The sequence below is a fragment of the Mugil cephalus genome, chromosome 16 (genome assembly GCF_022458985.1).
Source record: "Mugil cephalus isolate CIBA_MC_2020 chromosome 16, CIBA_Mcephalus_1.1, whole genome shotgun sequence".
Classification (NCBI taxonomy): domain Eukaryota; kingdom Metazoa; phylum Chordata; class Actinopteri; order Mugiliformes; family Mugilidae; genus Mugil; species Mugil cephalus.
This window is the reverse complement of record NC_061785.1, coordinates 5043670-5062683: the sequence shown is the minus strand read 5'-3', so window position 1 is coordinate 5062683 and position 19014 is coordinate 5043670. Positions and strand designations below refer to the sequence as shown.

The 19014-nt window shown below is 40.5% G+C and overlaps 3 protein-coding genes across 6 annotated transcripts in view; 2 read left to right on the top strand and 1 right to left on the bottom strand.

The window, feature by feature from the left end:
* Positions 1–524: 524 nt before the first annotated feature.
* LOC125022585 (endoplasmic reticulum protein SC65-like) lies at positions 525–4903 on the top strand. The gene is made up of 7 exons (XM_047609330.1): positions 525–1407; positions 1976–2125; positions 2530–2704; positions 3533–3661; positions 3825–3970; positions 4145–4228; positions 4622–4903. The coding sequence occupies exons 1-7, from the start codon at positions 946–948 to the stop codon at positions 4766–4768; spliced, it is 1293 nt and encodes a 430-aa protein (XP_047465286.1). The 5' UTR covers positions 525–945; the 3' UTR covers positions 4769–4903.
* A 1386-nt stretch (positions 4904–6289) lies between these two features.
* Positions 6290–11163, top strand: LOC125022583 (kelch-like protein 10). The gene is made up of 5 exons (XM_047609327.1): positions 6290–6522; positions 7391–7874; positions 8747–9361; positions 10488–10637; positions 10765–11163. The coding sequence occupies exons 1-5, from the start codon at positions 6371–6373 to the stop codon at positions 11146–11148; spliced, it is 1785 nt and encodes a 594-aa protein (XP_047465283.1). The 5' UTR covers positions 6290–6370; the 3' UTR covers positions 11149–11163.
* Positions 11164–13691: 2528 nt separating this feature from the next.
* Positions 13692–19014, bottom strand: part of adam11 (ADAM metallopeptidase domain 11) — a 33005-nt gene continuing 27682 nt past the window's right edge. Inside the window, exons 21-27 of one of the 4 annotated variants that reach the window (XR_007114512.1) lie at positions 18514–18619; positions 18293–18412; positions 17554–17722; positions 17349–17463; positions 16948–17205; positions 15542–15559; positions 13692–15128 (exon numbers count right to left, since the gene is read on the bottom strand). Coding sequence is in view for 2 of the 4 variants with exons in the window: in XM_047610037.1 (XP_047465993.1) it covers positions 15517–15559; positions 17115–17205; positions 17349–17463; positions 17554–17722; positions 18293–18412; positions 18514–18619 (644 nt within the window). In the remaining 2 variants the exon portion in view is untranslated. Of the gene's footprint in view, positions 15129–15223; positions 15560–16947; positions 17206–17348; positions 17464–17553; positions 17723–18292; positions 18413–18513; positions 18620–19014 lie in introns of those variants that run through there. The other 3 variants (XM_047610038.1, XR_007114513.1, XM_047610037.1) reach the window with 3 other exon arrangements.

Here is a 19014-nt window from a genome sequence, read left to right as displayed (position 1 = left end):
AAAATAAAAGGGATTTCCTGCTGGAAAGATGAGAATAAATGAGCCTATACTTCTACATATGTCATAGTGTAGAAGCGTATGTCACATTTTCAGCGTGTGCGCGCTTTGTGGTCAATGCATTTTTTAGTTTGGCTCATGTGTTTAGATGCACCAATGCGCAAAATGTTCCGCTTTTATTTTCAAAGCGCGTCTTGACTTTTCATCGCCGCTGTATCCAGCTGCAGACGCAGGATGAGAAGACTGAGAGAGGTCCGCCTTCTTGGATCGGTCTCTCTGGGCCGTAAAGTAGCTCGAGAGCCTCAAAAGTTTCAGCTTTTTCATTAATGCCGTGAAGTTTATAATCTGTCCACCTCATCAGCTTCGCATCCAGCGTCGAGAAGAGGATGTCTTCGTTAGTGCACAGAGCTACGGTGGCACCCAGGGCGCATTTAAAAAGAAATAAAAGACAGTTTGCTCACATAAATAAACAGCTAGAGTCTAAATTTTGGTGGATTAGTGATATGAGAGAAAGTTTGAGTATGCATGCGTTTTAAAAGTGAAGAAAGCACACAAACAGATTTACGCTCAAAAAATCTAACCATATATTAACAGAAATATATGATACATTACTAAACCCTGCAATTAACGTATGAATTATATTTGATTTATATTAAAAGAAATGTGATTTTTGGTTGTGATGGTGAAAATAAAACCGGCTGCCGGCTGTTTGTTGGCACAAACATCCTCGACTATAGTAGTAACTTTTACGCACGTCTATTCTTGTGCCAAATAAAGAAGCACAGCGGTGACAGCTGGAGGCCCACGCCGAGAAACCCGAGACAGCAACATGTTAAAGTCCCAATACCGGAATTCCCACAGACCCCTAAACGCTTCAGCAGACCCCCGCTCAGACACAGGGAAAGCAGGAGAAGACATAATAAGGAGTGAGGGGGATGTCATCTTATCATGGTCACATTATGCGCAAAAGGAGATTTGAAGCGTACATTTCTTTTTGTGACCTTTGTTGTGATGTCAGCGGCGCAATATGAAAACTACAACTTCAGAAACTTCCCCGAGGAGGAGCTCATGCCCCTCACGGCCGCGTACGGAACAGCGCTGGATAATTACGCAGCAGGAAATTGGACCGGGTCGATCCAGTACTTGGAGTTAAGTCTGCGTTTGCATCGGCTCCTGAGAGACAGCGTGAGACACTGTGCGCTCCACTGTAACAGGAGTAAACATGACGGACCGTCCTTTACGGGGGACCCTGAGCTCCGGGTGCACTGGCACGTTATGATGAGAGCGTCATGTCAGAAGAGGTGCAGAGCGAGCTTCCCCGGGCTGCGGCTCCCTCCACCCGGCAAAAAGATCCTGGATGACTTCGACAGAAGATCTCCCTACAGATACCTGCACTTTGCTCACTCGGAGGTGAGGGATGACTACACAAGAACATATAACTGCCTTGTTTTCATTATCCTCCACTGAGACTATAAGTGACAAATCACTGACTGTCACTTAAATGCAAGCTACATACAAATACATTGCATTTTATTCAATTCATGCATTTATCATCATCATGTGGAATCGTCCAGAATGCAAGACTCAGAATCAAACATCAAACTTATATATTTTATTTTTTTAAAAGTTCTGAGCTTAAATTATGGATTCAATAAAGACTACAAAAAACACAAATGGGAGGAGAAATCTGAAAGAAAATAAATATATGATTAAAGCTCTAAAGAACGTTTAGATTATAATGAATGAAATTATATCTAAGTGTCCATTTCAAGAAATAAGGTTCGCTGTAGAACTAATCACACGTAGGACAAAAGTAAAGAATAGATCCCAGCGTTGCCATCCCATGCAAAGGTGAGGAAGGAAATAAAGAGTGATCAGCTAAGTGAGGAGATGTTTCTTGATCATTACAGTTGCAGTAGATTATCTGTCATTAGCCTTCTTGGAAAAAAATTAAAGCAGAGGACATTTGTGTGTGCAGCTGAACAACCTGCAGAAAGCCGTCCCATGCGCCTACACGTTCCTGCAGAGGAACCCAGAGGACCAGGAGATGCAGCAGCTGATGGAGGAATACAAGAGTCAGTACGACCTGAGCGGCTTCCTCATCGACCACGAGCAACGACCCTACGAGGTGAGAGGAGGCTCGACCACTGTCTGATCCAGTTTCATAATGCCCTCTGTTGACTTCAGTCTGAAAAGCATCATCTGCATGAGCCAGAGTCCTTTTGGAAACTGGGTAGGCCACTAAGCGTTTTCAGGTTATTGTTCGTCTTCAACGAGATGATGATGATCAAACTTTCAAAGCAGCCATCGCTTTCCTCTGACCTGAAATCTGTGCAGAGCTTCCAAACATGTGGCGTGTGCAAGAAAAGTCTATAGATGTGTTTGGTTGGATGCAACAGCAGCGTTTGCCACACTGTTTGTATTTATTTATGCTAAAGCTAGGCCTATGGTTTACCTACAACAAACACCTTCCAAGGCATCTGCTGCAACATCCTGTGTTTTGCTTCAGCGTCTACCTTTCCCCCCCTCCAGGCCTCCTTTCTGAGTGGAGTGAAGCTGGTCAGTTCGGGCGATTACAGCAGCGGCGTTGAACTCCTGGAGGAAGCTCTGAGGCTCTACCTGCAGGAGTACGACCTTTGTGAGGCCGACTGCGAGGGGCTGATCGGTCATCTCTTAGCAGACGGGGACTTCTACGCAGTCGTAGCAGGTCAGGATGCAGTTTTCAGTCATAACCTCAAATAGACTAAAAAAAAATGAGCAATAATCTTGATCCATCATTTCTTATTTCCTATGTCACATCGTCACTTGTTATCTTGCTATTGATCGACACTTCAAATAAAGGACAAATAAAGTTGCCACACCAGTTGCTACTGTTTAGCTACTGTTACTGTTTAGCCGTGCTGCTGTTCATGGCCTCCTGCAGTTATCCACTCCTACCTGAATGCATCACTCTCCAACCTGCCTGTGACGTCTCTAAATATTCAATCATTATCCTCTCGAGACCCAGCGTCCTCATATGAGGACATTACATTTTAGGTTTGCTGCAGCTTATTCTGCTTCATTAGGAGACACTTTTGTCTGCCAGCAAAGAGCCAATACACTTGTTTATTTATGCTTATTAACTTTTCTAGTTTGATATGACATGAAAATTTAACAAATTCACAAGTACTCATTTGAGGACGTTGGGATTTCAATGTTTCCAGTTTTGCTTTTGCATTGAAATAAACTGTTTTATATTTTGGTTACACATTGGTGACTTAAATTGTTAAATAATCCCGTTGTTCACCTAATTTTTTCAAAAACTTCTTCGAAGATGCTGCTTATTTTTATACTTCTTAATCCCAAATACCTAAAGATCTTATCTTAAATAAATTCAGATGCGTTCCAAACAAATGTTTGGGCCTCAGGAGGTTATAGCAGCTACCTTACCTGTGATAGAACTACCGCTGTCACAGTCATAAGCCCCATATATGCTCTGGTTTCTATTCATTTTCAGTCATAAAAACCCAATATTCTCTGATCTGCTTCTCAACAGACGTCTACATTGACGTATTGAGGTGTAAGCTGAAGTGTGAAGAACACTTGAAGCCCAGCGTTGGGGGTTACTTTGTGGAGAGGTTTGTCCCAAATCTTTACCACTACCTGCAGTTCGCCTACTATAAGCGTAAGTTCAGTGTCAGCAGAGGTTTACTTCAAGGGGTCCAGGTCGATGTTTCTTGTTTACATCACTCCTCTTCTTCGTCTTCTTCTTCTTCTTCTTCTTCTTCTTCTTCTTCTTCTTCTTCTTCTTCTTCTTCCTCTTCTTCTTCTTCTTCTTCTTGGACCAGTGAACGACGGCGTTCGAGCTGTGCCGTGTGCCCACAGCTACTTCCTGTTTGAGCCTGACGATCAGATCATGAAGCAGAACCTGCTCTATTACAAAGCCTACAGTCAACAGTGGGGGCTCCGGTCTGACCACTTCACACCGAGGAGGGTGAGACGAAACATCAGTGACATCAAACCTAAACTTAATGCAGGGATAGATGTGTGAATGTAAAAGAAAGTAGTAAAAATGTGCCTTATTTCATCAAGGAACACAAAACTGAGGAGACACAACTTGATGAGTGTGATAAAATCTGACTTTGTGATGTTTTGTTTTTTTAAACAGGAAGCGTTCGAACATTACAACCAGACCTTCACTCAAAAACAGATGTTGGCATTTGCAGAAACGTACTTAGAGTTGGATGATGAGGTGAGATTAACGCACATAAAATTTCATTTATTTTAATACAGCCATGGGTTTATAGTTTACACACCATAAGTATTCAACAGAGAAGAACCCTAGAGGTCCGTGGAGGTACTGCAGTAGGGGTCGCAAAATCTTTCCTTGATTAGACATTTTTTTTATATATTTTTAATTTTCCTTCACAGTTTTCCCCCACAAATTTAAATTTCTTTAAATGCACATTAACACAACATATTCTAGTGAAGGGATAAATGGAGACATTTTTTTTTTCAATGACTAAAAATATTGAAAAATTATCCATATTAAAAATATTGATTTTTATGTGTGATATATTCTCAGTAAAGAGAACTTTGCTCTGGCACATTTTACATCTAAATTCTATGTTTTTTGCTCTAACAGGACTTTTTTGGACCAGAAGAAGCTGCATTTTTGGCCTCCGGGTCTCCTGATCTTGAGTTTGAAGGTATGGGAGACTACGAGGAGTCCTTCTTCGCTAACTGGAGGCAGCCCAGGGACAAAGGGGACGTCGGACAGTCACACTTGTGAGGAGAGCTCAGAGTAAATTCGGCACCAGTAAACAGATACAGAAGTGCAGGTTTTACTTCCCCTCTGTTTGGTTGTATTATTATTTGTATCCACCTACTCTCTTTGTAAAGAAATAAAGACAGAAATCACCAGTTTTATTTCATCTATAAAACGGTGTATTTTGCAAACAGTGTTTTGTGGTTCACAGATGTGCAGATCTTCATGTTCACAACTAGGCTTGAAGAAACACACTTGACTTTGCGTAAATATTTAGAAATATTTACTGGGTTGTTCAGAACAGATGTGCATCGCTCAGTGCACCATTAGTTTAACTAAAATTGGAACATAGGAGACATACCTGCTTTATTTAGACAGCATCGATTGTCACATGTGAATCAAATCAAATTTCTCATACATAAAAAATGCAACACAAAGTGCTTTACATTAAAAACAGAGAGTAGGGTTGTGCATTGAGTGAGGAAATGTTGTTCTTTAGGAGGCGTCCACACCAACAAAGACCACCCCGCCCCCAGAGCAGGACCAAACCCTATGAGGAAAACAGTGGAGATAGAAACTAAGAAACAACAGAGTAAATTATGAATAACACTAGAAAAGGAATGAACAAACAATAAGAACAACATATGTTTTTTTTGTTAGTTTTTTTTAAAAAGAAGAGCAATTACATCAGTAAAAACAGCATACATAAATAGACAGATAAATAATAAAAGCATAAATAATTAAGAGAGTAAAAGGGGACTCAGTTAAAAGCTGAATTAAAAACGTGGGTCTTTAGTCTGCCCTTAAAAACATAAACACTCTCAGTGGCCCTGATGTCCTCCGACAGGATGTTCCACAGGCGTGGCCCCGAAACAATAAAAAAAAAAAAAAATTTCAGCCTTGGGAACAGTTAAAAGGTCAATACTGGAGGACCTCAGAGTCCACAAGGGCCCACTTAAAAACGAATAAAATAAAATAATTTTAAATCAATACTCCAGCTTCCTCCCACCTCCAAAGACATGCTCGTTAGGCTGATTGGTGACTCTAAATTGACGCTAGGTGTGAGTGTGAGTGCCAATGGTTGTTTGTCTCTGTGTTAGCCCTGCGATAGGCTGATGTACCCTGGACAGGTGGAAGATGAGATGAGATGAGAATTTTAAATCAATACACTGACCAGGCATGACTTTCTGACTTGCTAATAAATGAGCTGTAGCCATATGAAAAAAAAAAATTAAACATAAACAACAGACCCCAGATTTGTGATGGTTGGTATAAATGGGCCAGGAACGCCAGATCTACAGAGGGGGGCTTCTTCTTTTTTTTTTTTAATTTAAGTTAAGAGCGAGCCAGGTTTTTATGTCATCAAGACCTTAACACACAGGACAAATTAAAACATACAGCACATACAATATTTATTTAATATTTAATCCCGACAATAAAACAAAACCAGAAAGATTTCATGATGATGTTGATGAGGTTCCGTTCTAGAACCACCATGTATGATGTCACAGCAGTGTCACAATTCTGTCTTTACTTGACTCTGAACTGACCTGGGACACAGCAGCGAAAAGAAATCTTGCGCGTTTTTCCTTTTTATTGCATTTATTTTATTCCCAGCCGGTCGACATGAACAAACAAGGCAGAACTTCACAGAAGCCGAGCTCCGTGTTTAACGAGCTCCGTCTGGAGAGAAGATTCTGTGACGCGGTCATCAAAGTCCAGGATGTCGAATTTCAAATTCACAAGATCATCCTGGCCAACTGCACCCCGTACTTCCAGTGAGTATCTGACACGTCACACGTACAGCTGAAGGATCTACACAGATCAAGCATAACATTATGACCACCTTGCTAATGTTGTGTAGGTCTCCCTTGTGCCTCCAAAACATTTGTGGCTCATCAGAGAATGGACAAAACAATGTTGTTAGTGGGGGTTCTTTGGGTCCTATTTGTTGAGGGAAAGGTGGATCATCCCACAGATACTTATCAATTTGTAATCTAGTGAATTTGGAGGCCAGGTGTTGTTGTTTGTGGGATTTTTTTTAGTTGTTCCTAAAGCGTTTTTGTGTGTGTGTCTGTATCAGGCTGTCATCAAGTGTGTCATTGCTATGGGGTGGTGGGGCATGGTTTGGTCTAGGTGGGTGCTACATGTCTAAGTAACATCCACAGGTCCAAAAGTTTCCCAGCAGAACACTGCATTGTCAAAATACTGTCAAAGTTATTTAATTCTCCTGCCAGTGGTCATAATGTTGTGGCTGATCAGTCCATGTATATCTTATAATAATAATAAAAAACACGGTGTCATAATGAGTTGAGTCAAGGGAACTATGTACATTTAACCATTTGTCTGACATAAAACACCTGAGGAATTAGGAAGAAATTGTTTTCAAGGGTTTTAAGGATTAGTTCAATCTTTTGGGGCTCTAGCTGAGTTGGCTACGTTTTGGCATATTTTGCAGCCTTAAACCCTCTTAAACCTTTGAAGGCCCTACAGTGCACGGACAATACTTCACCATTCCCCTAGTTCCCACCTTACATCGTCCGATTTTGCTAGTTTAGACCATGCAATAGCACAGAGACATTTGCCATCCGTGCAAGTTGCTAAATTTTGCCCATAGTCTCTTCTTCTTCATGTTTTCCCCCTTAGAGCTCTCTTCACGCGCTGGTCAGACCACAGCCAGAAGGTCTTCATCATACCTGGGCTGTCTCCTGACATGATGGAGCTCATCATTGAGTTCGCCTACACCGGCTCCGTCACCGTGACCGAGGCCAACGCGCAGGAGCTCATGCTGGCGGCCGAGCAGCTCAACGTGGCGGCCGTCGCGCAAACCTGCTGCGACTTCTTCGTGGAGAACTTGTGCCCGGGGAACTGCATCGGCATCTGGAAGTTCACCAACATCTGCGCCTCCCCCGAGCTGCAGCTGAGGGCCTTCTGCTACGTCATCGATCACTTCGAGGAGGTGGTTCCCTGTGAGGAGTTCCTGCAGCTCTCTGCGCAGGAACTGAACGACATCCTCGGCAGAGATAACCTCAATGTGCAGAAGGAGAGCACAGTGTATGAGGCCATGCTCAGGTGGATCCAACATGAACCCAGAGAGCGAGAATTATACATCGTTGCTCTCTTGTCTAAGGTACAACAACTTACACAAAAGCACAAAAACTAAATAAACATGTTATGCGTAAGGCCCTATAAAGGGGAAAATGACTAATTTTAGCTATAAAAATGACAAATTTGACTATATTTCTCAAAAATGAAGTCAAAATATTTCAGAATGAATAATTATATTGTGTTATGTCTGTGAGATTAAAAAATGTGGTTATAACGGGAGTCAATGGGACATTTTTTTCTGGTAATGACTCAAGAACGTAACAAATTTTAAACCTGATGCTGCACAAAAACTAAAAATGCATTCAGATCAATATTTTAGATTATCTTGGTCATGTCATATCCAAGACTGATTTGGAAAAAATGCCCAATTTCCCCGGAACATCAGGTTTTTTGAAACATTATTTATTTATTTTTTCATAAAAATCCAATCAAACTGGAACTTAAAGGGTTAAAACCTTCAAAATTATTGTTTTTTTGTTTTGTTTTGTTTTGTTTTTTTGTAAAGTGCTGAAGTGGTTTAAGGGATCTATATTGAAAAATATTAATGTTAATCAGTAAAGTTTTTATAGCAGCTTTATGGACATTTTTGTCCTTGATGACTCAACTGATGCCTGAGTGTTAAAAGTGTTTGCAGCCCTCAGGATTTTCTACATTGCTGCATAAAAATTATTCTCCATGTTTGTCCTTTAACCAAAACTACTTTGGTCTGACTTGTCCACTGAACAGTTTCCCAGCAGTCTTCTGGCTTAGTTCTAGTTTAGTAAAAGTAGCAGTGCACGCCCCCATGTGCAGGATGAGTCATAAACGTTTTTAACTCGTGTTTCCGGGAAATTACAAACAGTTTGTCAATGTTGCTGCATGTAGAGTAAAACTATCCTGTTTTTTTCGGGGTAGGTCCGGCTGGGCCTGTTGAGCGCAGAGTACATCAGCACCAACATACTGTCCATTGAGCTGGTGAAGAACAACCCTGAATGCCTGCGCATGTTCGCCGACGCCACCAAAATCATATTCGTCCTCACTAGCGACTCCACCGTGACCCGCCTCTGTAACCCCTTCTCCCGGCCTCGCCTGCCCAACTCCATCCTGTTGGCCATCGGGGGCTGGAGCGGCGGTGATCCAACCAACGGCATGGAGGCGTATGATGTCCGGGCTGATCGATGGATCAACGTAACCAACTCTCTGGAGCCGCCCCGCGCGTACCACGGCGCGGCCTTCCTCAACGGGTACGTCTACTGCGTCGGTGGCTTCGACAGAGTGGAGCACTTCAGCAGCACTCGCAGGTTTGACCTGAACACACGCACCTGGGGCGAGGTGGCACCGATGCACTACCGCCGCTGCTACGTGAGCGTCGCTGTGCTGCACGGGTGCATTTACGCGCTGGGAGGCTACAACGGACACGCCCGGCTCAGCACCGCAGAGTACTACCGGCCCGAGATCAACCAGTGGAGCCTCATTGCGCCAATGCACGAGCAACGGAGCGACTCCAGCTGCACGACACTTCACAACAAGGTGAGTGGAACAGTCCAGATGTTCCAACCCCCCAACACCAGTCTTCAGAATTAAAGAAGATACTAAAATGAAATGTTTTCAACAAACACTACAAGGTGCAGTTTCATTTATTTATTTATTTTTAGATCTATACTATCCAAACAGCAAAATTTTTGTTAAAAGAAAAACAAACTGTGAGAAAGAAATCAAGGTCCATATTTGTTTTTTTTTTTGAGCTTTTGGAAAAGATTAGCATGAGACTAAACGTCTTCATCGACCTGTTTCTGAAGAGTTTATGACATAATTCTTATAATAATGATGCCACTGGATATTGAATTTCAACATCAAATATCAAAATCTATAATAAAAATAGTATACACGGAATTATACAAAATTTAGATAAAAAATAAAAAGTATAAATAAAGTATACAAAATCTATAAAAATTACAAAGAATATGTAAAAAATATAAATACAAAAATGTGCAAAGTATACATATAAAATATGTAAAATATATTTACAAAAATATACAAAATATAAATAGTATACAAATAATACAATAATAAATAAAAATTACAAAGTATATGAAAAATATAAAATATAGAAATATAAAAATGTACAAAGTATATATAAGATATAAAAAATATATTAACAAATTAAATATAAGTAGTATACAAATAAAAAAATATATATATAAATATATGAAATATATATAAAAAATACTAAATATAGATGAAATATACGAAGTATAAATAAAATATACAAAAATATATAAAAATGCACAAAGTATATATATCTAAAATATATAAAATATATATAAAAAAGTGTTTATAATAAGTATAAAAAATGAAGAAAATATAGAAAAAATACATATAAAATATATAAATATATACAATAAGATATACAATGTACTAGAATACGTATGTAATGTAATAAATGTGGATATGGAGATATTTGGTACATACTGTGTATAATAAATCAGTTAAAGACATTATATGAGTTTATGTATGAAACTATAGAAGATTACATACATTTGTAAGTTATATAAGTTATTAAATATGTCGAAACTAGACCCCAAATTGTACGATGTTGTACAACCACAGTAGGAAAAAAGAATATTCACTTAATAATGGTCTTGTTTATCCTCAGATTTACATTTGTGGTGGATTCAATGGAAACGAGTGTCTGCAAACAGCCGAGTGTTACAACCCGGCGACGAACCAGTGGACGATGATCCCGCTCATGAACAGCCGGCGCAGCGGATTAGGAGTCATTGCATATGCAAATCAGGTCTATGCTGTGAGTGCACACAGAAATAGTCACATAAATACCACATTTAAAAGCTTTAATAGGCTCAGACTGACGCCGCTGGACGTGTATTAATTAACAGTAAACATAAGGATGAACTTGTCTTTTTTCTCCACAGGTCGGTGGCTTTGATGGAACCAACCGCCTGCGCAGCGTCGAGGCCTACAACCTCCACACCAACACCTGGAACAACGTGACCCCCATGGTGACTCCGCGCAGCAACTTTGGCATCGAGGTGCTGGAGGGCCGCCTCTTCGCCGTCGGGGGCTTCAACGGCGTGACCACCACCTACGATGTGGAGTGCTACGAGGCCACGGCCGATCAGTGGACGGAGGTGTGTGACATGGACATCTACCGCAGCGCCCTGAGCTGCTGCGTCGTGTCCGGGATCCCGAACTTGTCGGAGTACGCTGCCCCTCGTGATGATGTCCTGCTTCAACATGTGCTGGGGGAGGAGGAGGAGGAGGAGGAGGGCGATGGGGAGTTACTGGCCTCCGTCTAGGTCTCAGCACCGTCCTGTCAACAAGAACTGAAATATATTTCCCTGAGCATCAAACTGCTGTTAGATGGGGCATTTTTTCAAAAAATTATTCCCCAGATCCCAGATGTTTGGAGAAAAACTTTAATATTGAACATTATTCATTTCATTCTCTACCAGAAATTTTTAAAACATCAAGCAGCTGCTGCTTATTTCACAATCTCATTGTCATTCTCTGTTATATATTAGACAGAGTCTGGTCAACTAGGGAATGGACCGTCTGATCTTTCCCTCTATGCTGATTGGTTCTGAGCTGGTCACGTGTTTCATGGGCGCCATGTTTGCTACATCTAACCAATATTCACCCGTAGAGAAGTGGCAATAACAGAGAATAAAGTTAGATTAACAGTTAAGTGAACAAATACAGATAAAGTTATGGGAGAAGAAGATTAAAATTAAGAACTGGATGTCAACTGATTTCTCCCTGATATGTGATGAGGTAAATGTCAGTGTTTCTCTTTGACGTTTGTTGAGGTTTTATAAAGGAAAAATAAAGTCATATCCACATTAATGTGAACCTTGATCTCACAAATGCCCAACAACGCTTTACAAATGAATGAAGTTTGAAGTTAAACCAGCCTTATGCCAGATTTGTCTCAGTGACAAAGAGTTGCGGATGTTATTTCCCTGCAAAACTTAAATAACTATTGTCATAGTGGAAGACGACTATTGGAAATGGAAGAAATTTCTTCCTGTATGAAAGTTTCTCCTTCTACTCTTTACTTTGTTCATTTATTATGTTTATTTACTGCATCTACATGTGAACAGAAACACAACTTTCATCCAGACCATCCGTCAGTTGAGGTTTTTCGGGGGATTTGTGTTCCCACCTCCTTCACCTCCTGAATCTGCTTGTTGATCTTGGTCGGGTGTTTGGTGGCAAAAGCCTCCGTGAGACAGAGATAATTAAAACAAACGGTCTGAAACAACAGTAGTCGCATAAAACTGTTCTTTTGCAGCTGGTCGCATTAAAGTGTTAAAAGGTAACGTCGGGGTGTTAGGAGGCTAACATCAAGCACAGTATTTCACATTCAGGAGCTGACTGAGTTTTATGGTTCCTCGCTGGACTTGTAGCTGTCGCTGACATGAATAGAGGTGATTTTTTAAAATGTACTTGCAGTTCAGTATCAGTTATGTTAAAAAAAATTGTGTCCATCCACTGCATGATAGCAAGCATCATTGAAAACCTGTTCAGAGATGCAATAAACATTAATGCATTAATGTTTTAGTCAGAGAAGTGGACACAGCACAGCATTATTTTGAAACAATTAAGCTACTATGAACATCATTAAAGTCTAAGTTAACAGCTGTCAAACATAGGGCTCGCGGGCCAAAAATGGTCCACCAGAGCGTCTAATCTGAATTTAAATTTGCGTCTTAATTGAGCTTTTAGTCACGTAAAGTTGATTACATACACTGGATTTACACAAGAGGCACACATCAAATGATCACACAGTCTTCTATGGTGTTCGTTGACGTTTTAATATGTATTTTAATATACAGCAATATACGTATGTACAGTGAATTCAACACTGGTCACCAACCGTAAGACTCCACGATATGAATGGTGTCAGAATTCATTTTAACGAGTCCAACTACATGAATGTGTGATCACACAAATGGTAAACACAGCGGGACCTGAGCTCTTCAGCCAAGTCTGCCTTGAGTGTTACTTTTATACAGTGTATACGGAATAAAAGAGCGATTAAAGGGATACGCTGGCATTTTGTAATTCAGCCGACAAACCTTTACATGCTAATAAAAGACTGAATTAAACCAAAACTTTTTTTTTTCTTTTTATTAATTAATTTCATGTCAGAGGCTGAGGAGGAATCGTCACTAAGGAGATCAAAATGTCAGCATATCCCTTTAATTAATGCAACTGTTCGACTGGCAGTGTAACTTTGATTATTTCTTCCGGCTCCTGCACCGTTGCCTAGTTCAGTAAATCGTTAATAGTAAAACAAGGCTTCATTTATAACCACGGGAGTATAATTAATCCTCGCAACCTGATTTATTAAAAGCTGCAGAACCACTAATAATACTTTTATTTTAAAGGGAAAATATTGTTTGTTTTTCTTTACACTTTTCTAATATTATTTCTTTTTTTTAAATGTGCATATTTATTGCTTATTATGTAGAATCAGAATTAAATAATAAACTATTTAAAGTATCTAATTCCTCAGCTAGAGGGGAGTACGCAGTGGTAGCTATCTGTTAATCTGAGACATCCAGTGTTAAATCTACGGTGGCCATGAAGATCAAAACACAACGATATTTCAGAAAACATTACATCACAGAAAACTGTGTTGTTGTTGTGTTTTCTGTAAAGTCGTTTTGTTTTCGGAAATGTGTTTTTTCTGTTATATCGTTGTGTTTTCTGTAATGTTGTTGAGTTTTCTCTAATGTCATTGTGTGTTCTAAAATGTTGTTTTCTTTTCTGTAATGTCGTTGTGTTTTCTAAAATGTTGTGTTTTCTGTAATATCATTGTGTTTTCTGTGATGTTGTTGTGTTTTCAGTAATGTGGTGTTTTCTGAAATTTTGTTGTGTTTTCTGGAATGTCGTTATGTTTTCTGAAATGTTGTGTTTCCTATAATATCGGTAGGTTCTCTGTAATGTTGTTGTGTTTTCTGGAATGTTGTTGTGTTCTCTGGAATGTCATTGCGTTTCTCAGAATTGTCGTGTTTTCTGTAACGTTGTTGTGTTTTTCTGAAATGTCGTTTTTTCTGAAATTTCGTTGTGTTTTCTGAAATATCATGTTTTCTGGAATGTCGTTGTGTTTTCTGGAATGTTGTGTTTTCTGTAACATTGTTGTGTTTTCTGTAATGTCGACTTTTCTGAAATGTCATTGTGTTTTCTGTAATGTCATTGTATTTTCTGAAATGTTGTTTTCTATAATATCGATGTGTTTTCTGAAATCTTGTGACATCTGTAATGTCATGGTGTTTTCTGAAATGTCGTGCTTTCTGAAATGTCGTTGTGTTTTCTGGAATGTTGTCTTGCTTTGACCTTCAGGGCCGCCACATAAATCTGAGCTCAGAAATTTTTGTTTTGTGTCGTAGTTTTGCTACTTGAAACTTCAAAATCTCTGCAAAGGCTTTAACTGCGACATCTGGATATTAAAAAGAGCTCACGTTTCTTACTGAACTTGACCAACATGCTCACAAAACGAGCATTTTTCAGTCTCAGTCTCCAGGCTTGTGCTTCCATTTAGAGCGGCAGTGAGTCACTGCTGTCTAAACGACACTATATACAACAGCACCCATGTATTTTCAGCATACTTGTATGCATATAGTTTGTATGCAGATTACATGTTATCATACAGCGGGATCAGACATTCAGAACACCGGAGGCTGGAGTAAAGTACAAAGTCCTGTACATTCATACGTTATATGACGTCGAAGCACTGGTTTAAGACTGTCTCATAAGGAAAAGGCAGCATAAGATTAGACGTTACAGCCTTTTACTGTGGAATGTAAAGGAAAAAAAAACCTTCATCTACACATGACGAGATTCAGTTTTTGGTGATATTTATACTATTGCAGGTAAATTCACACCACTGAGAGGAGGTGGCTGAGGCTTCAATTAAAAATGTCCAGGTTATGAGAAGTGCTTTCTACCGTGACATCACTTAAAGGGGTGAAGCATAGTAACAGTCAGTGCAGGAGAAGATCAGCTGGAAACCAAAAAGGCTGGAAAAAAAAGGTGTCTAGAAGAAAGAGATGAATCAAAACCAGACGATCCCTGATGCCCTCCTCTGTTTAGATCTGTGAGTCCCTCGGGGCGTCCGACGGCCGAGGACGTGGTCGGCAAAGTCAGAAAAGGAAACGTAAAGAGTCTGGAGCGGAAGACATCTTTGCTTTTTAGTCTTCTCAGAGTTGACTTGCACACAGTGTGAAGGAAGACAGGGCAGCGCAGAGAGACGACTCAAACCCCCGAAGATCTGGACATGAAGGAGTGAAGAAGAAAAACAAAAGATGAGGAGGAAAGAAAGTAGCGACTAGTATTTAAATTCAGAAAATAATCACAAAAAACATACAAGTTGTTTACCTTTTTATTATTTAAAGTCTTATGAAATGAACAACACAGAGACTCTTAACCATAAGCATGCACTATAAGTAAAAGTAAAGCAAACTAAGATTAATTAAATAATTAAACTAGTATAAGTCTATATAAAGTTAGCTTTATGCCCCACCATAACTTAAAAAAGTGCAAAAATAAAGCTAAAGGAACAACTAAGGAAATAATGAGAAGAGTTTTATATAAAACAAACAAACAAAAAAACAGATGGCTTCATGTTGACATAACGAACAGAAGGAACGGCGCTGGGATCAGGACTGAAAGCTGGAATCGTACCTTCCCTTTCGGATGTTCCTGGGTCGGAGGCAGAGATAAAAATGAGGGAAGAGAGAAGAAGAAGAAAATAATCAACCAGACGTCAACGTTTAAACATGCACGGCCTCAAAAGCAAAGCAGAACATCTCGATGTGATCTGAACACAGCTGTGAGATGAAGGCAAAAGATTATAGCTGAAGACAAACATATGCTGCCTTACATCCTGCAGGCGTGACACAGCAAAGCAAGGACGAGGCTAAAGAGTAGGGGTAGCTGCAGCAAGAGTCAAATCCAGCCATGCAGAATGAGTAAAGGAAGAGTTCTTTCTAAGAGAAGCTTAAGCCGTGAACTACTGGGTGCTAAGGCTAAAACATTGTCCATATGCTATAAAAACAACCTGTACCATACTCTTTATATACCAAACTATTTATGCTACATCCACTTACTGCTTATTGCACTTCTGGTTAGATGCTAAACTGCATTTTATTTAATCTAATCTAATGAAGCCTGGAGTTACAGGTTTCTAGTGAGTAAAAGTACTTAAGGTATTGTAGTGTAGTTTACTCGAGTATTTTAATCCCTATGGACTGAAGGGTCCGTTTGGGATCTAGTGAAATTGGAGGCGTAAGACGTAAGATGGGCGACGTTACAGGCCTCTTCAAGGTTTGTAAACAATGTGACGTATTTTGAGGGGCGGGGCTTAACTGGATGCCAAACATCTCAAACACTGTAGCTTATAAACAGCGGTTTTGCATATTTCAACAGACTTTTTCGGCTTTTATGGAGAATATACTAATACACTCACTCTCCGAGGCCATGAGTGTTATTTTTGAAGAGTTAATTCTGACTGATTTGACTATATTCACCGACCCCTACACTCTCACTCACTGGATGGACGATTTGACCAAAGGACACAGAGGGGACGAAGTCTGGTCTGTCTTTATCAAGTGAAGCCTCTCCAACAAAGATATTACAAGAAGTAAGTGGAACCACTGTGGAGGGTAATGTAGCAAATGCAACTTCAGCTTGGACACCCCTGAAACACACAACTAATGTTGCGTTACCTAGCGGTTAGCATTAGCATTAACATGTAGCAAGAATCCCCTGAATAATGATTAACTTAACGTAATTTCAGTCTTAAACTTCAACTTAGTGTTTTTGATTGTTTTTGGTTTTAGCACCAAAAAATACATCAAGACGACATTTTCACAGTTGACAGTGTTCACCTCAAGCTTCCCTCTGTTTTGCCTCCAGCTAACGTAGTGACGTCACAGTGACGTAGGCCACGAAGGGGTCTATGGACTGTCAGTGTTGCAGCTAATCGGTGTATATTCATCATTGCACTTCGTCCTCCAAAGTATCAGTCCTCTCGTGCCATCATGATGGACACTTCCTGTCCAAACGTGGTTATAATAATTCGTGCTGACCTCCTCTAAAGAGACCACGCGTTCTCTGTGGTGGTGGTGGTGGTGAGTGTGGAAGAGGCAGCAAGCAGGGGGCAGCATTCAGAAACGAGCCGCAGGCAACACGAACGTTAGCCGACAGAGGCACACGGCAGGCGCACACACAGACGGAGGCATGCCAGAGCGCTTACTTAAACCCCCAGCCAGTTCCCCCAAGGACTATGGCTGCCAGCAGAATTGCACCTGCAACCGAGCCTATTATAATATTGGTGCCACTGGGACCTGTGGGAGAGAAGGAGTCGACCGGTGAGGAGAAAATACATCAAATCTAAAAGCAAAACAGCTAAAATGCTAACAGCTAAGCTAAATGTGACTGTCAGGAATCAGAGGAGAAGCACGTAAAGAATTTTGTTGCATGAATGCACCTTTGTACTTCTCAGGGCCCTCCGGTGGAGTGGGCGTGGGGATCGGATCAAACACGCTGCAGTCCTTCCCCGTGTAATCCGGATCGCAGATACACCTCACCTCGTTGCTGCAAGTCTGCAAAGCCACACACACACACAAAAAAAAGGAGAAACATTAAGCGTGAAGAATCTCTACGAAGCACAAAATGTGGTCGCGTGGACTCACCCCGTGGTGGGAGCAGATGCGTGAGGTGGAGGAGCCCGGGCAGATGCTGAGGTTGAAGGTGGTGACGGGGAGGCAGCGGCGCTCCAGACACATCATGTTGGGTCCGCACGGCGTCCCGTCCTCCACGTAGCCCAGGTCCAGGCCGTCGTCCAGCACCGCGTGACCGCCCCTGCAGCTCAGACGGTCACGTACAATCATTCATAGTTCATCTTAGTTCCTTGCAGATATTATCAGATTATCTCCCTTCTTCTCTTTCTAAATCTGTGTCTTTGTGTGTCTACCAAAGCAAAAATATGACAATTGGAAGATCAAACTGAGCTTTTTTTTGTGTCTTGTGCATTTGCCGGTAATATAAATTCAGAGGTTTTCAACAGGGGGTCCGCAACCCCAAGGGGGTCCGCAGAGGTACTGCAGAGGGGTCACAAAATCTTTGGTTGATTAGACATTTTCCCCCACAAATTCTTTGAATTTCTTCAAATCTCTTCTCATATTCATATATAATTTTATTAATATATAATATTTTTTTATTAATATATGAAAATATTTCTTTGGTTTGTTTTTCAGAGTAAATTTTTTCCATTTTTTTGGATTTTTTTTCTAATCCCCTGCTCTGCTCCCCTGTAGGGTTCCTACTTTAATCCCTCCATCAGTTTGAGGGTCCTTGCTCTGACAAACACTGAAGACCACTGTTTTAATTACTATTCGACCTCAACACCAACGCAGACAAAAGCTGCCTCACCGACAGTCCAGGTATCTGTTCTGGTGGTGGATGGTCAGACTGGTGATCTTCCCCTGGAGTTCACCGAACCTCGGCCTCTCCGTCAGGTTGGTGCAGAGCAGCAAACCGCACAGGACGTCTCTGAGGGAGGAAAAGGAAACGAGATGCAACGATAAAAGCTTAAAAACTCTTTTTTTTTTCATATGGAAATAAATGGGTGTGAATGACAGCTGTTCGCTCACTGTTTGTTGCACTGCACCCATCCCTGACCACCGGAGTCCGGGCCACAGTTTCCCTTCTCTGTACCCTCAGAGTTGAGCTTTTCGTAGCAAAATCTGTCGGCTGAGTCTGAGTGGAGAAAATAAAGTCTCTCAGTGAGAATTAAATCCGTCTCCAAAGCCTTTCATTAACCCTTAGAAGCCTGACATATGAAATAATAATAGAAATGAATTATATATTTTTATTTGTTTATTTTATTATTAGGAGCTCATTATAGATTGCGTTTGTGGATTGTGTATAGTGTTTGTGTGTTTTGTGCAAACCTTAGTGTGTAGTGTGGCATCTTTGTATGTCCTGTGGGTTTGTGTTGGATGTTGTTTTGTGTTTTTATTTCAGAGATTAGCTTCCTGCTAAATCTGGTGCACACATCTATTCATGTCTTTGATGCTGATTAATGTATGTGCACATTGTCCATAAAACTAATAATAATAAAAAAAAGATAACCCCAATTATTATTATTATTA

What these genes read in the sequence shown, in the direction of transcription:
- LOC125022585 (XM_047609330.1), top strand. Translation starts at nt 946, where the DNA reads ATGGTCACATTATGCGCAAAAGGAGATTTGAAGCGTACATTTCTTTTT. An exon ending in TGCACTTTGCTCACTCGGAG is followed by an intron (nt 1,408 to 1,975) that starts GTGAGGGATGAC and finishes TTGTGTGTGCAG; the next exon opens with CTGAACAACCTGCAGAAAGC. An exon ending in ACCACTTCACACCGAGGAGG is followed by an intron (nt 3,971 to 4,144) that starts GTGAGACGAAAC and finishes TTTTTTAAACAG; the next exon opens with GAAGCGTTCGAACATTACAA.
- LOC125022583 (XM_047609327.1), top strand. Translation starts at nt 6,371, where the DNA reads ATGAACAAACAAGGCAGAACTTCACAGAAGCCGAGCTCCGTGTTTAAC. An exon ending in AACTGCACCCCGTACTTCCA is followed by an intron (nt 6,523 to 7,390) that starts GTGAGTATCTGA and finishes TTTCCCCCTTAG; the next exon opens with AGCTCTCTTCACGCGCTGGT. An exon ending in GCACGACACTTCACAACAAG is followed by an intron (nt 9,362 to 10,487) that starts GTGAGTGGAACA and finishes GTTTATCCTCAG; the next exon opens with ATTTACATTTGTGGTGGATT.